This window comes from Polypterus senegalus, chromosome 3, assembly GCF_016835505.1.
Source record: "Polypterus senegalus isolate Bchr_013 chromosome 3, ASM1683550v1, whole genome shotgun sequence".
NCBI classification, from domain to species: domain Eukaryota; kingdom Metazoa; phylum Chordata; class Cladistia; order Polypteriformes; family Polypteridae; genus Polypterus; species Polypterus senegalus.
Genome location: NC_053156.1, coordinates 13,761,793 through 13,779,155, shown reverse-complemented (window position 1 = coordinate 13,779,155; position 17,363 = coordinate 13,761,793). Strand labels below are relative to the sequence as shown.

Here is a 17,363-nt window from a genome sequence, read left to right as displayed (position 1 = left end):
CACGACGAAACCGCTCGGGATTCTCCCACCCATCTATCTGGTATTACATGGACATCCCCTTGGCCTGGTCCAGCCACTTGGGTCCTCAACATTGAGCCGAATCACCCTCAGGTAATGGTGCCACATGGCTGTAGTGCCGTAACTGACGCTCCCTCGCAATGCAGGTAATGTGCCTCATTCTGGACTCCGTGAGCAACACAAAGTCAAACAAGCGGTGCCTAAAACACCTCGGAATCCTGGTTGGCAACCCCCCAGGCAGACACGCGGTCCAGTCCCACCCTACAGAAATGACCATCTATCTGGTGACCATCTATCTCCCCATGGCCTGGTCCAGCCACTCAGGTCCCCAACAATGAGCCGGATCACCCTCGGGTAATGGCACCATATGGCTGTTGTGCCATAACTGACGTTCCCTCACAATGCAGGGACTCCATGAGCAACACAAAGTCAAACCAGCAGCACCTAAGGACTTTCCAAAGAGACACAGTACTGAAGGAGTCCAGTCTTCATCTCAGGTCACTGGATAGCATCAATATCTCACAAACAGGGAGTACCAGGACTCTAAAGACTTGGACCTTCGTCCTTTTACAGAGATATCAGGAGCGCCACACACCCCTTTCCAGCGACCTCATGACCCCCCATGCTCTCCCAATCTGTCTACTGACTTCATAGGAAGAGTCACCAGAGTCACATGAATGTCACTGTCGAGGTACAGAGCAGAGGTTCAAAAATCATAACACACAGTTCCAATACGAAATGTTGATCAAAAAGGACAGCACAGGGTTAAAATCCCAAAAAAACAATAAACATAAAACAATAGCACAAAGCACAGAAAACGCAGTAACTGACCACTCGCTAGTGCATTTGAAATGAACCACCAGGAACTATGGGATGCCCTCCCTTAAATAGGATGGAGGGCGGTGACTGGAAGGTGGCCACACCCCTTGGGAACCACCCACAACACACAAGACCACATTCATTTAAAAATGAACACGAAGGAAAACTGTACACAATAAACAGAAGAAACATAAACACAAATAAATGACATGAAATTAGACGTCACCAACAAAAAGCACAACTGTGAACCCCAGGCAGTGGGAAAATGCTGGCTGAACCCTGACATCGGCAGCAAAACGTTTTGGGCTCGCTTGAACTAACGCCATCATCGTTCTGTCATTGTCATTAAAGCCCCTAATGTCCATAAAAGTCATCTTGACATTTCTCCAAATCCCAGTGTGACGCCGCCAATCTGAAGTTGTATTTGTGCATTTTCACCTTTTGAAATGTGTGACTTTGGTTTTATGATTGTGTTTCACAGCCTGAGACCCCCATGTGGTGTTAGGTGGGTATTGCTAAAGTGACTGGGGATGGAGTTGTGTGAGGACTAGGGCTGTTATTTGTTTTCACTGTGTGTCGTATGACAGGTATGGCTGCCAAGTTGAACGCCAGCTGAGGAGGGCAGAGAGCAGCGGAGCCCTAAACTGCCCACCTGCCCCCTTCAGAGTCTGAATGGGGGCTCGGTGTTCTGGTCTCACTTGTTGCAGTCAGCGTTCTCTTATTTAAAGTGTTAATGTTAATTTTGTCTTACAGTTCCTTTTCTGCCCTTGTGCAGGTTGTTTGGGGGACTAATCCTGGACATCAAGCGCAAAGCCCCCTTCTACTGGAGTGACTTCCGTGATGCTCTCAGCTTGCAGTGTATTGCCTCCTTCCTCTTCCTCTACTGCGCTTGTATGTCCCCTGTCATCACTTTCGGAGGGCTGCTCGGGGAGGCCACCGAGGGACGCATTGTAAGGAGCACCCTGTTAGATCAGATCTCATTTTCGGTAGGGGGGAGGAGGTACGATAACTGAGGAACGTTTACCTGGGAGCATCCTGATAGGTCAAAGCAGGCTTAATGGGAGGGGTAAGGGCACCGCTAGATCTCATTGGCTCATTGCTGTTCTTACAAAGTTTGGAAAAGTGAGGTGGGCGCACACGTGAGCTAAGGACTGGGAAAGTGGTGCATGTGCCCACCGGTGACCCTGCCAGGGCATCAGTTACTGCCATGAGGCATTTTAAGGAGGTACAGTGGCACTTACACAAAGGGGGACCTTTATATTCAGCCAGTCAAGCGTTCTCAGCTTTGTTTCTGGTACCTGTCTAAAGTGAAGGGCCACTGGAGCGCAGCTTGGCCAAGGTGTAGCTGTCATAGCCAGTGCCACGTGCTTTGTGACACTATGGGGACTTGCTTTAGCAGATGTGCCTGCCCTGTTGTCTGACTTTAGTCTCCAGAGACGTTCCTGATCCCTCACCCTGTTCCTGTCTCCCTTACAGAGTGCTATTGAATCGCTGCTTGGAGCTTCCATGACAGGCATTGCGTATTCGCTGTTTGCCGGACAGCCGCTCACCATTCTGGGAAGCACTGGACCTGTGCTAGTGTTTGAGAAGATCCTCTTCAAGTTCTGCAGGTACCTGGCTGCTCCTTTTACCTCCTGAACAGACTTTCACTGGAGATGTAAGCAGTGCTTGGCCTCGGTTGTTAGATGAAAAGCAGCAAGCATAAGGAGACTGAGACCTAGAAACATGGGGACAGCATGGTGACATGTAATCATATGTCTTCTACAGACTCGTAACAGCAGTACAAAATAAAACGCATTGAACATAACGGTGCACGGCTGTCAGGTCCACTCTGAATTTGTAAAAGCAGTGTTAATGGTTGTGATGTGCCATCTATTAGAATGACAAATGCATTGCATTTTTTACAACAACAGCAACAACATTTATTTCTATAGCACATTTTCATACAAAAAAGTAGCTCAAAGTGCTTTACATAATGAAGAAAAATAAAAAGACAAAATAAGAAATTAAAATAAGACAGCATTAGTTAACATAGAAAAAGAGTAAGGTCCGATGGCCAGGGAGGACAGAAAAAACAAAAAAAAACTCTGGAGAAAAAAATAAAATCTGCAGGGGTTCCAGGCCACGAGACCACCCAGTCCCCTCTGGGCATTCTACCTAACATCAATGAAACAGTCCTCTTTGTATTTAGGGTTCTCACGGATGGACTTGATGATGATGGTCATGCAGACTTCTGATTTTTAATCCATCCATCATTGTTGGAACATCACAGTGCTTTGAGTAGATGGTGGTGGCGCAAGGCACCACCAAAAGGACACCGGAAAAAGAAACAGAAGAGAGAGTAGGGGTTAGTACAGATTTTAGAGCCACCATGAATAGTTATTATAATGAGTTGGATATACAGAGTATCAGGATTAAATTACAGTGAAGTTCTGAGAAGGCCATGTTAACGTAATATGTTCTCAGCAGTGTTTTAAAGTGCTCCATTGTATCAGCCTGGCAAATTCCTATTGGCAGACTATTCCAGATTTTAGGTGCATAGTAGCAGAAGGCCGCCCGCCTCACCACTTCTTTTAAGTTTTGCTCTTGGAATTCCACAAATGTTTGTGATGTGCCATTTGTTGGAATGACAAAGGCAATGCATTTTATTACCACAAATGTTTGTGATGTGCCGTCTGATGAAATGACAAATGCAATGCATTTTACTGTGTTTAAATGTTTTGAAATGTTTGTGAGGCGGCACGGTGGCGCAGTGGTAGCGCTGCTGCCTCGCAGTAAGGAGACTCGTGTTCGCTTCCTGGGTCCTCTGTGCGTGGAGTTTGCGTGTTCTCCCCGTGTCTGCTCCAGTTTCCTCGCACAGTCCAAAGACATGCAGGTTAGGTGAATTGGCGATCCTAAATTGTCCCTTGTGTGTGCTTGGTGTGTGTGTGTGTGTTTGTGCACCCTACGATGGGCTGGAGTTTGTTTCCTGCCTTGCACCCTGTGTTGGCTGGCATTGGCTCCAGCAGACTCCCGTGACCCTGTAGTTAGGTTATAGCGGGTTGGATAATGGATGGATGGATGTTTCTGATGTGCCACCTGTTGAAATGACAAACACAATGCATTTTATTACTACAAATGTTTGTGATGTGCCGTATTTTGGAATGACAAATGTAAGGCATATGTCTTTGTTATATGCCATTTGGTATGGAATTTGTAAAAACGGTGTTAACATTTGTGATGTGCCAACTGTTAAAATGACACATGCAATGCATATGTCTCTTGTTATATGCCACTTGGTATGTGAGTTGTAAACGCAGTGTTAAGGTCTATGATGCGCCATCTGTTGGAATGACAAATGTCTCTATTATATGCCATCCAGTATGGGATTTGTAAAGCAGTCTTAATGCTCGTGTTGTGCCATCTTTTGGAATCACAAGGACATAACAACCAGACAGAGACCTGGCTTGTCTTTTTATTAAGGTGATGATCTTTCCTTCCTTACAGGGACTATGAACTCTCCTACCTCTCACTGCGCACTTGCATCGGCCTCTGGACTGCCTGCCTCTGTCTCATCCTCGTGGCCACGGATGCCAGTTCGCTGGTGTGCTACATCACTCGTTTCACGGAGGAGGCCTTTGCATCGCTCATCTGCATCATTTTTATTTATGAAGCCATCGAGAAGCTGATCCACCTAGGAGAGCTGTACCCCATCAACATGAAGTCCGACCTGGACAGGCTAACCCTGTCTTAGTAAGTACACACTTACACACACTGTGTCACCCTTCAGGTATGGGGACATCTGTTCCCTGATCTGGCGCTTAATGTGCCATTTTGAGATTAAATGCCTTCATTATTGTGTCAGCCTTGTCCATGCTAAATAATCACTTAGTGCATTCCAGAATTTGTCTTACGCTCATGAAGATCCTACTCACGCTTGTCATGTGATCAGAAGCCAAAGTCACATGATGCGACTTGTAGTTGGTGGTTGGTTCTGATCTGATTCTCTTTCCAATGGCAGACAGTAGCAGGAGTTACCAGCAAGTCAAACGTCTTTCAGCGTCTGGTGTTCTGCTCCTGGGCCGCACTTGCTAGCCTGGACACGACCTGCAGGAGAGTGAAATGGGGAGACTGGAGTTCATATTTTCCTATTTCTTGTTCTTTTTTGATCCTTTTGTTAATATTAAGGTTGTTTGCCATTTAGTTTCAGTGTGTCAACGTATTTACTGTTGTGTTCCAAGTCCCTTGCGTGTGGTCCCACCTATCTTATCACCATGGAGGGGCTGCCCTCAGCACTCTAAAGGCTGAGGAAACCCACAGTCCCTTGCGGTTCATTGAATGCCCTAGGGAGGTGGTGAGTTCTCCTGTGTCTTTTGCCCTTTTGACATTTCTGATTTCTTGGTGATCCTAAATTGTCCCTAGTGTGTGTGCTGGGTGTGTGTGCCCTGCCTTGCGCTCTGTGTTTGCTGGGATTGGCTCCAGCAGACCCCCGTGACCCAGTAGTTAGGATATAGCAGGTTGGATAATGGATGAATTTCTGAGGGCTTTTGTGACCTTTTGCTCTGTTGGGACTTTGTTCACTTTTGGGGTTGCCCTTTGAAGACCTTTGTGCTCCTCAGGACTTATTTTTATAAACGTAAAATGTTTGATTTATAAAGATTCTTTCTTGCCCTCTTTGTAACTTGCCAGGGGTTTAAATTGTGTTTTCCCCCTCTAGTGGCCATTTTTGGGATTTTTCAAGGCTCTTCGATTTATCACTCCCACCAATTAGTTTCCCTTTCAAACACGTCATCAGTTTGACCCTTGGGGTTATTCTGAGGTGCAATATGACCTTTATGGCAGGGAACCCCCTGCTTTTTGTTTGTATTGTGGCCCAATTTTTCTCCAAGTAAATGTCTTTGCAACTCACTAACTAAGCTTGTTTGTGAGAACAGTTTAGGGTGAATTGTTGTTTGTCCCCCTTGGTGAACTGAAAGTGGGAGCAGAATGAGTATGAGGGTCAGAGCTTCGTCCTTTGTGAACTGAGCACAACCGTCAGCTATTGTGGTCACTGTGTGACCCCCTACTGTCATCATAAATAGCAACTCGCAGCCCACTGGTGGCAGTGTCAAGCGTCTTTAGCTGGTCTGTATGTGTACAGTGCCATTCACATTTGTCACGTTTGGACCTTTAGAGGGGTCATCATGTTAGTTAAGATGAGGCTTAGGCTTGAAAAGGCATCGCCACCCTCTGCAGTAATTGGACTGGTCATACGTAAGGAGCATTTTCACAACCTCCTGTATGCATATCGGTTAATGGTGGGAATCTTCTTCTTGATGAGATTGCTCCCTGTGACTGCCTAAGACATTTGGTATGGGGGTCTTCTTGTAATGGAGTGTCCCTCTGATTTCTAAAGGTTAATGTCCATTTCCTAAGGTTAAACACTTGAAAATTTTGTCACAGGAGCTTTGTTGGGACATTCAAGCCATCACAGGGGGACACCAAGCGGCCATTGTCTCAGAGGTCCATTGAAAAGTCACCTGCTTTACTTGCTTTGTTCCATGACGGTGTACATTTTGTGAAGCTTCTAGTCACTGACCTGGTGAACTACGATGTATTTAAGTATCGACCCAGTCACTGTGCCACAGTGGTGCCCCTCGCCAGAGCTCTAACATTCACTTGACTGGCCACTCACTAAGTGACTGCACTGAGAAAAGAGTTGCAATGCCCTAAATGCCCAGGAGAGGGCGGTGGAGACTGTGATTGAGACTTCACATGACAATCGCAGTTAAAAAATCAAAAGAGAATCAAGTTGGCTTTTCTTCCTCTTCACAGTTGCAAGTGCTCAGAACCAACAACTCCCAGCAACAAGACCTTACAGTACTGGGAGAACAACAACATCACAGCGGCGTCCATCTCCTGGGCTGACCTCACGGTCACGGTGAGTAGACCTCTTGTTTCACTGCATATATGTCTGCATTTCCACCAAAGCTCCAGAACCAAAATGTTATCTTGCATGACCAGCAAATGATTCTGTGCCAGGGCATTCAATGTGGGCATGTGGCACAAAACTGGCATTGTATTTCATGAATGCACATGACAACGACTTGACATACAGGGAAGGGGGGTGTTTTGACTTGGAAACAAAAAGCAGAAAGATTGATGTCTGTGTCTCCAATGCAGGAATGTCACAAATTTCACGGCGAGTTTGTGGGTCCCACCTGTGGACATCATGGCCCCTACACCCCAGATGTCCTTTTCTGGTCAGTGATCCTCTTCTTCTCGACGTTTGCCATGTCAGGCTTCCTCAAGCAGTTCAAGACCAGCCGCTACTTTCCCACTCGAGTGAGTACAGCAAACTTACTGAGCTTTAACTTTGTTTTTTTCAACTTTTCTGCCGTTGATTCAAAACAATTGGGCGGGGGGTGTGGGGGGTGAGTCGGAGGTTGGATTTACAGAAATACAGCAGCAGGTCAAACATTTGTATGTCATTCACTGTTCAGATAGTTAGACAGATATGAGTGAAAGGCATTATATAATAGATAGATATGAAAAAGTTTGGGAACCCCTCTTAATTCTTTGGATTTTTGTTTATCACTGGCTGAGCTTTCAAAGTTGCAACTTCCTTTTAATATCTGACATGCCTTATGGAAACAGTAGTATTTCAGCAGTGACATTAAGTTTATTGGATTAACAGAAAATATGCAATATGCATCATAACAAAATTAGACAGGTGCATAAATGTGGGCACCCAACAGAGATATGACATCAATACTTAGTTGAGCCTCCTTTTGCTCCTTTGAGCCTCCAGACGCTGTCCTCCTATAGCCTGTGATGAGTGTCTGGATTCTGGGTGGAGGTATTTCTGACCATTCTTCATTACCAAATCTCTCCAGTTCAGTTCAATTTGATGGACAGCCTGCTTCAAATCATCCCATAGATTTTCGATGATATTCAAGTTGGGGGACTGTGGCGGCCATTCCAGAACATTCTACATTTCCCTCTGCATGAATGCCTTTGTAGATTTCAACTGTGTTTTCGGTCGTTGTCTTGTTGGAATATCCAACCCCTGAGTAACTTCAACTTTGTGACTGATGCTTGAACATTATCCTGAAGAATTTGTTGATATTGGGTTGAATTCATCTGACCCTCGACTTTAACAAGGGCCCCAGTCCCTGAACTGGCCACACAGCCCCACAGCATGATGGGACCTCCACCAAATTTGACAGTAGGTAGCAGGTGTTTTCTTGGAATGCGGTGTTGTTCTTCTGTCATGCAAAGCGCTTTTTGTTATGACCAAATAACTCCATTTTTGTCTCATCAGTTCAAAGCACTTTGTTCCAAAATCAATCTGGCTTGTCTAAATGAGCATTGGCATACAACAAGTGACTCTGTGGTGTGAGTGCAGAAAGGGCTTCTTTCTCATCACCCTGCCATACAGATGTTCTTTGTGCAAATTGTGCTGAATTGTAGAACGATGTTCAGATACACCATCTGCAGCGAGATGTTCTTGCAGGTCTTTGGAAGTGATCTGTGGGCTGTCTGTAGCCATTCTCACAATCCTGCTCATATTCCGCTCCTGTATTTGTCTTGGCCTGCCAGACCTGCTGAGTTTAACAGCAACTGTGCCTGTGGCTTTCCATTTCCTGGTTCCATTCCTGACAGTTTAAACCTCTGAGATAGCTTTTTGTAGCCTTCCCCTAAACCAGGAGACTGAACAATCTTTGTTTTCAGTTGTTTGGAGAGTTGCTTTGAGGATCCCATGCTGTCTGTCACTCTTCAGAGGAGAGTCAAAGGGAAGGAAGCACAACTTGTGATTGACCACCTTAAATACCTTTTACCACTCATGATTGGACACTCCTGTCTATGAAGTTCAAGGCTTAACCAGTTAATCCAACCAAGTAATCAGCATTGAGCAGTGACAGGCATTCAAATCAGCAAAATGACAAGGGGACCCACATTTGTGCACAGATAGTTTTTCACATTTGATTTAATTTTATACGACTAAATACTGCTTCACTAAAAATCTTTGTTTGGAAAACACCGCAGTACTCAGATGTTCCTAGGAAATGAAAGACATATCACTGTTATCTTTGTTGTTGAAAGGAGAGTCAATTATTACACAGGCTGAGAGGGGTTCCCAAACTTTTTCATATGACTGTAGAAAGATAGATAGATATGAGTGAAAGGCACTATATAATAAATATTAAAGGTGCTATATAATGGATAGAATTTAATGTTAGTATAGTAGGCAGGATGAGAGAGATTTTGACACTCACTGCACTCCCAACCTACCTGGAAAGGGGTCTCTCTCTGATCTGCCTTTCCCAAGTTTTCTTCCATTTTTTCCCTACGAGGGTTTTTTGGGAGTTTTTCCTCGTCTTCTTAGAGAGTGAAGGCTGGGGGGCTGTCAAGAGGAAGGCACTTCTTGTGTGATTTTGGGTTATACAAAAATAAATTGTATTGTATAGATAGATAGATAGATATGAAAGGCACTATATGATAGGTAGAGATAGATATAAGTGTATAGAAGTGTAAGGCACTATATAATAGACAGATGGATAGAAATGTAACACACTATATAATAGAGAGATAGATATAAGTGTAAGGTACTATATAATAGATAGAGACAGATATAAATGTAAGGTACTATATAATAGATAGAGATAGATATAAGTGTAACGCACTATATAATAGATAGACAGAGATAGATATGTGTAACGCACTATATAATAGATAGAGATAGATAGAAGTGTAACGCACTATATAATAGATAGATGGAGACAGATATAAGTGTAAGACACTATATAATAGATAGAGATAGATATAAGTGTAAGGCACTATATAATAGATAGTTATAAGTGTAAGGCACTATATAATAGATAAATAGAATTTAATGTTAGTATAGTAGGCAGGATTAGATAGATAGATTGATATGAGTGAAAGGCACTATTTAATACAAAAAGTGATTGATAGACAGCAATCACCACTGGGACAGACCTCCCCCTCAGATAAACACCAGAAAGGCTCAAACCAGTCCCAGTGAGGCGCTATACCGGTGTATTGCCATTGGTATAAAGGAGCCCCCATCCCATTTCTTGACACTTTTGATGAACTATTCGTTGCCTGAAAGTTCTCAGTGTGTCAGAAAGCGGATGTGCTGCATTGTTCATAGCAGCGCTGTTTTCGTTGAATTCTCTCCTCTGCTATGACCTCCAGGGGCTCCAGAGTGTGTTCCCATAACTGATCCTGCCCTTTTAGTCAGCTTGTTGATTGAAACACAGCACCTCCCACATTAGCTCCTTGAAGACTTGACCGAACAAGGAGGCACTTTGGTGTGGTGAAAGTCACTAAGCAGTTCTTTGGTTTTGCTGATGTTAAGTTGCAGACATTTTTCAAATCCCACCCTCTCCCCTTCTCCTTTGTCTCATCCCCCTTATCAATGTCCCCCATAAGTGCAGAATCATCTGAGAATTTCTGCAACTGCCATGACCTGCTGTTGTATTTCTAGTCTGAGGTGTACAGAGTGAAGAGTTAAGCAGACAGGCCTGCTCCTTGTGCTGCTCAAACAGTCCATTATCCAGGACACCATTGGCTTATCCACCTGCTTATCTCTGAGCTGACCCCTTAACAGAGATGGCTGGATGGTATTGATCTTCATCCAATGGGCACACCAGAATGGATCCTGGTGGTCTACCTCAAGAGGACTCTAATGATCCAGGACCAGTATGTACCACTGGTCTGTAGTCATTAGGTGAAGAGGTGCCTGCCTTGTTTGGAACAGGAACAATAGCAGTGGCACTTTCTGCGGCCTTAGAGGTGGACCAACAGGTAACAGAGGACACCAGAGAGTTGGTCAGCACAGGCCCTAAGAACTCGGGGACTGACACCATCAGGTCCCATGACATTTCAGTGTGTGAAGGCTCATTAAATGTCTCCTCACTTGGCCATTAGTTATGGATCGACAGCCCATACTGGAGGTCAGAGGTGGTCTCATCACTGGCCATGCCAGCTGAAGTGGTTGTAGATGTGGTAGAGGTGGGGTTGGAGGACTGGTGGTGTTGAATGAAGGACAAATCTATTAACAAACGTTTTCCTGTGTGTTGGTCTTACCCATGTCTCTGTCTAACACCCGAGTCTTTGATGGCCTGAGTCCAGTAATTCTGCCCTGGCCATTGCAGACGTAGTTTGTTATTCTGGGTGAGTTTCTTTTCTCTCTTAGCTTTGTAAGCTTCCTTACCTTCACTCATGTGCTCCTTCAGCAACCGCTGCTGCCTCTTTGTCACCAGATTTGAATGTTCTCTTTCACGAGACCCTTCAGCTTCTTGGCAATTCGGGGCTTGTTGTTTAGAAGGCAGCACACTGTTACTGAGGGGACCACCGTGTCGACACAGATGAAGTGTCCTACGTTTCTCGTATTTTTTTCATTCGGTTTATCTAATCAAGATGGTGTGTTAATTCCTCTGCTGCTCTCTCTTTGTCCAGGTCAGGTCAATGGTGAGTGACTTTGCAGTCTTCCTCACCATCCTCTTGATGGTCGTCATTGACTACTTCTTAGGAATCCCCTCACAGAAGCTCTTGGTTCCAAGTGTCTTCAAGGTGGGTGTCCACTTCTTGTTTCCCATGAGTCACTAGTGCTGCTCAGACATGACAAGAGAGTCGGCGGCTTTGTTAGTGAAACACATATTGGGCACTAAGATCGCAAGTGAGGAGAGCGTCACTTGAGCAACGTGGACGCCGGGGTTGGTTTTATCAGGGTGTGTACGGGTCCTGAAAAACATGAACATACTGAAATGTCCTTGAAATTTCAAAAAGTCGTGGAAAATATTCACACGTCATGAGAGCAAACATCTGACATTTGACCAACAAAACACCCCCAACTCACAGGATTGAGCTCAGATTTAAAATCCCCTTGAGTTGTGTTCTGTGGGTGAGCAACTCGGCGAACTATGACATTGCATATGTGACACTGTGTATATGACACTGTGTATGTCACCCTGCATGCGTGCCACTGCGTATATGACCCTGTATATATGACACTGCGTATGTAACACTGCATATGTCATACTGCATATATGACCCTGTGTTTGTGACACTGCGTATATGACCCTGTATATATGACACTGCGTATGTGACACTGTGTATGTGACAATGCCCAGCTTCATGTGGCAAAAGGATGAAGGAATTGATGCCACTGACTGCCTCACACATCACCATATCAGTCCATAGCAGAGAGAGCCAGCATTGAGAGCGAATGTGTTTTCAAAGTGGTCGTTTCATTTTTTTAAGCAGTTTATATATATTTATATATATATGTGTATATATATATATATTTAGTGAAAGGCGCTATATAGCGCCCGACCCGGCACAGACTAAGCAGAGGCACATGTAACAACAACACAGGCTTTTATTTACTCTTCAACCGTGGGGCACATCTTCCCCGTGTCCCACAGGTCCAACACAGTCCCAACAGCACTTAAATAGGCAAACCAATACAGTAATCCTTACTCTGGCACCACCACTCCTCCCAGGCAACCTCGTCCTCTTCCATCCGATTCTGGCCCCCGAGTGGTGGAGGCTGGCCCGTTTTATAGCCCACCCGGGTGGGGCTGATGACTCATCCAGCCGGGTTCTTGAGACTCGGCAGCACCCCCTTGTGGCCATCCCAGCTCCCAACCAGGCTGTGGAAGACTCCATCTCCCATGGACCCAGGTGGGAGGCTGGGGAATCATCGTCGGCCCGGGAGGCTGCAACCAAGCATCCCGGGGGAGGTATTGAGCTGTCCAAAATTGCTCCCCAGGAACATACATAGCAGGGGCTTCCAGGCCGGGCATGGAATCCCAGCCGTCCACCACTATATACTGTATATATATATATATATATATATATATATATATATATATATATATATATATATATATATATATATATATATATATATATAATGACAATAAAGAGTCTTGATACACAAAGTAATATGGAATATGGAAGGCCTGCTCAGTTGGATTGAGATCGGGTGACATGGCCATTTTTGTAGGTTTGATAAGCTCCTGTGTGGTCTCAGCAGTCTGTTAGGCTCCTTATCTTGTAGGGTGAAGTGCCGTCCAATGGGTTTGGAGGTCTTTTCTGTAACTTGAGCAGATCAGATGTTTCTCCACACCTCAGAATTCATTTATTGTGCATTCATTCATTTTTGTTTGTTTTTGATTTCATATACTGTATTAATGCCCGAGGGGAATTTTGTCTTTCCGCATGACCTTTGGGATGGTGGGGGGTGGGGGATGGGGGTTGTTGAGAGCACAGGGTCAGCCTCATCATAGAAAGTAAATCTCTGGCATAACGGACAAAAAAACCTGCCACAGTCTCGAATGGGAGCCTCAGCCGGGTGTGTCATTTATGGAATTTTGAACTTGTTTTCATTTTTGTACATTCTTTGGCATTATGAATCCACCAGATATTTATTTTATTGTTTAATCCTTGCATCTCATTGCTGCTGTCTGTCCTTTGCCGTCAGCCCACACGAGACGACCGCGGCTGGCTCATAAACCCCATAGGACCAAATCCTTGGTGGACGGTGCTGGCAGCTATCATTCCGGCTCTCCTCTGCACCATCCTTATCTTCATGGACCAGCAGATCACTGCTGTCATCATCAACCGGAAGGAGCACAAGCTCGTGGTAAGTGGGGCAGCCGCTAGCTTCACGGCAGATTCGGAAGAGGGCAGGCTTTGATGGTGCCCGCTGTGGCTCCACTTTGTTCAGAGACCTTCGACGACCTGTGCACTGAAACCAGCGGCCCGCCCAAACTAAAAGTCTCTTCATCTTGCTCTTGTTTTCTGCAGAAGGGATGTGGCTACCACCTGGACCTGCTGATGGTGGGAATCATGCTAGGGGTATGCTCCATAATGGGCCTGCCATGGTTTGTGGCGGCCACCGTCTTGTCCATCACTCACGTCAACAGCCTGAAGCTCGAGTCGGAGTGCTCTGCGCCAGGTGAACAGCCAAAGTTTCTGGGAATCCGGGAACAACGGGTGACGGGCCTGGTGATCTTTCTGCTCATGGGCTGCTCCGTCTTCATGACCAGCATCCTTCAGGTAAGGAGGATCTTTTGAATTCATATTGCCTGGTATGGGAGATTTCTCGGCAGAGGTGGGCCGACTAGTTCAGAATCATCGGCTGCTGCTGCTCTTCTTGGAATTCCATGTTTTCCAGCTGAAATAAAATTTGAAGTGCAGTGCAATAAGCTAAAACAGAAGTTTGTGCACCTCTGCTCACATGGGGTACCTTATGATTCTGATGTCATGAACAGTCCACAGTGTGTTTGAGCAGCCCTTGAAAGGGGTCATTTATTAAAAAACGTCATAGTACATGGAATGGAAATACGGGGATGGGGCAGTCCCAGAAAGGGAGACAAATATCGAGGTAGCGGCTGCCCTCTCAGGCCTCTCTGAATAATAATTAGTCGTCTGCACTCGGTAACATGGGGGTCCTGTCTTAGTCTGGTACTGTGGAACCTACAGATGTAGACAGATGTGTTGGTCCCCTTAGAGCTCATTGAAAAAGGGCTGACAAGTGACAAAATGAAAAGCCATTGTCTCTTGTGGACCCACATGCCTTTGACATGTCATCGAGTAAAGCAAAGCAAGGGTGACAAGAGATCAAGTGTTGCTTCTTCTAGAAAGATCTTTTGAAATGACTTACACACATTTGTTGGGATCCCTGGGATCCTTTGGATTGGAGTGATTTGTCAAACTGTCTGTTTTCTTGAATTTGTATCACACACACACGTCTCCAATCGTGCAATCAGTCATTCAGTCGATTGAAATGGAAGAAAGTCGTGACTCTGCAATGGTGAGACAGCAAAGGAGAGAGTCATCTGAGAATATCAGAAAGAAAATGACAGATCAGTGTGTCAAAGGCAAAGGCTAGCAGACCACCATCTCTGAGCAGCTTGATGTTCCTGGGACATGTGGAAGAAAACAATTTGAAACAGACAGACACAAACAGAGAGGCGAGATTGCGTTGGTTTGGACATGTGCAGAGGAGAGATGAGGGGTATATTGGGAGAAGAATGCTAAGGATAGAGCTGCTAGGTAAGAGGAGAAGAGGAAGACCTAAGAGAAGGTTTATGGATGTGGTGAGAGAGGACATGCAGGAGATGGGTGTGACAGAGCAAGATGATGAGGACAGAAAGATATGGAACAAGATGATCCGCTGTGGCGACCGCTAAGGTGAGCAGCCAAAAGAATTAGTGACCCCCGACTGGAATGCCCTGATCCCCTGATCTATAATAATAAAAGGCAAAGCACTCACTGACTCACTGACTCATCACTAATTCTCCAACTTCCCATGTAGGTAGAAAGCTGAAATTTGGCAGGCTTATTCCTTACAGCTCACTTACAAAAGTTAAGCAGGTTTCATTTCGAAATTCTACACGTAACGGTCACAACGGTCGACAACGTCTGCCATGTTGAACTTTCTTATTTATGGCCCCATCTTCACAAAATTTGGTAGGCGGCTTCCCTGCGCTAACCAAAACCGCTGTACGTACTTATTTCGATGGTATGACGCCACTGTCGGCCACCATATTGAACTTTCCAACGTCATCAATTTTCAAACTTCCCATGTAGGTAGAAGGCTGACCCCATCTTCACGAAATTTGGTAGGTGGCTTCCCTGCGCTAACCAAAACCGATGTAATGTACTTATTTCGGTGGTATGACGCCACTGTCGGCCGCCATATTGAATTTTCCAAACGTCACTAATTCTCCCAACTTCCCGTGTAGGTAGAAGGCTGAAATTTGGCAGGCCCATTCCTTACAGCTTACTTACAAAAGTTAAGCAGGTTTCATTTCGAAATTCTACGCGTAACGGTTATAACGATCAACAACGTCCGCCATATTGAACTTTCTTATTCATGGCCCCATTTTCACGAAATTTGGTAGGCGGCTTCCCTGCGCTAACCAAAACCGATGTACATACTTATTTCGGTGGTATGACGCCACTGTCAGCCGCCATATTGAACTTTCCAACGTCACTAATTCTCCAACTTCCCGTGTAGGTAGAAGGCTGAAATTTGGTACTTATTTCGGTGGTATGATGCCACTGTCGGCCGCCATATTGAACTTTTAACGGAAACCGATGTCCGTACTTATTTTGTTGGTATGAACTTTTCAACAGTCTGTTACTTATGGGCCCATCTTCAAGAAATTTGGTACACGGGTTCCCAACGCTAACTGAATCCTACTTACGTACATATACACGTCCATAGCCTGCAGCTCGGTCACCGTGTGAGGCGGCGTTGGCTCCCCCATCCCAACGCCTCCCACGTTGTAGGCTGCCTGCCTATATAAGGCTGTCCGTCGCTCCAGTCTCTACATTCCCTTCTTTGCTTCGCCACGGGATTTACGTCTCCCTACTGATAACTACAGCCTTTTTGTTTAATCCACAGCTTCTATTTTATTGTTATTTTATTGTTCATTTATTACGATTATAGCTATTGTGTAGGTATTTTAGACTTACTTTACATTGTTCAGGTACACATTTCCTTTATCGTTCCAACCGTACCCCCATTAACATGTCTATCGAGGTGATCACCATCGATCAAAGAACTGTCACTTACCGAGTGGTTTCCATGCCCGGAGATGCCGCCTGCCTTTTCCATTCTCTGTGTTACATATTGCACGGCCATATCAGGCTCACTCTTGATATCCATTGTGTCTTATGTATTGAATGACTGGACAGGTTCAAGGTTTGGACTGATGACAGTACAGGAGATAATTAGACTACACAGGAGCAGTAGAAGAGTGAAATGCTTAAGCCCTTCACCTATGGATCTGCATGTGAGTTGATGGCTGACGCTGAATTGTTCGGTTGTCGCTTTCAAGTGTACCGAAATGGCCAAATATTTTACACCTTTCGACAACCGCCAATGCCTCTTAAACATCTTAGATTGACAGGTGACGATTTCAGTAGTGGACACTTTGATGTTTATGAATGTTTAAACTCTCAAAAGCTGGATGTGAAGTTATCGATGAAACCGGTTGTGTGCTTACAACGCTTGACAGATGCCGAATGTCACTTCAACACAAGTCCTACAAATACTGTCGTCATTGAAACAAACCATGAAACTCAAACTGATTATGACAGCAGCAGTCCAAGCTGTGAGATTTGAGACAAGATTACTGTTCACATGGCCGACTGTACGTTACATGCTCAAGAGTAAGCTCAGCGCACAGCTTGGTCATATTACAACCAGAGGGCCGAACTGACAATGTGGTATACAAAGAGATCCTTAACAAATAATTATTGGCATATTTTCCCTCAGTTTAAAAAGGTTAAATTTTCTTCTTAATAAAAATTTTAATGTAGTACTTCGCCGCTGCGAAGCACGGGTATTTTGCTAGTTTAGGCAATAAAACACAGGCAGGAGAAAGTGTCAATCGTTATCTAACTCTTGCAAGAGACAATAGCATGTCGTATTAGCAAGTGTTGCAAAGAAAAGAGCTTCCTCTGCACTACATTTATACCCTTCATTGATTAGGCCACTAGTCAGTAAAGGAATTCATTAC

General features: G+C 44.9%; 1 protein-coding gene across 1 annotated transcript in view; it reads left to right on the top strand.

Annotated features, from left to right (window-relative positions):
* The window catches only part of LOC120524856 (electroneutral sodium bicarbonate exchanger 1-like), a 237,765-nt gene that overhangs the window by 191,747 nt on the left and 28,655 nt on the right, over positions 1 to 17,363 (top strand). The window contains exons 12-19 of the mRNA XM_039746652.1: positions 1,613 to 1,787; positions 2,314 to 2,447; positions 4,324 to 4,569; positions 6,631 to 6,736; positions 6,979 to 7,140; positions 11,281 to 11,394; positions 13,310 to 13,471; positions 13,636 to 13,887. Coding sequence (XP_039602586.1) covers positions 1,613 to 1,787; positions 2,314 to 2,447; positions 4,324 to 4,569; positions 6,631 to 6,736; positions 6,979 to 7,140; positions 11,281 to 11,394; positions 13,310 to 13,471; positions 13,636 to 13,887 — 1,351 coding nt within the window. The remainder of the gene's footprint in view (positions 1 to 1,612; positions 1,788 to 2,313; positions 2,448 to 4,323; positions 4,570 to 6,630; positions 6,737 to 6,978; positions 7,141 to 11,280; positions 11,395 to 13,309; positions 13,472 to 13,635; positions 13,888 to 17,363) is intronic.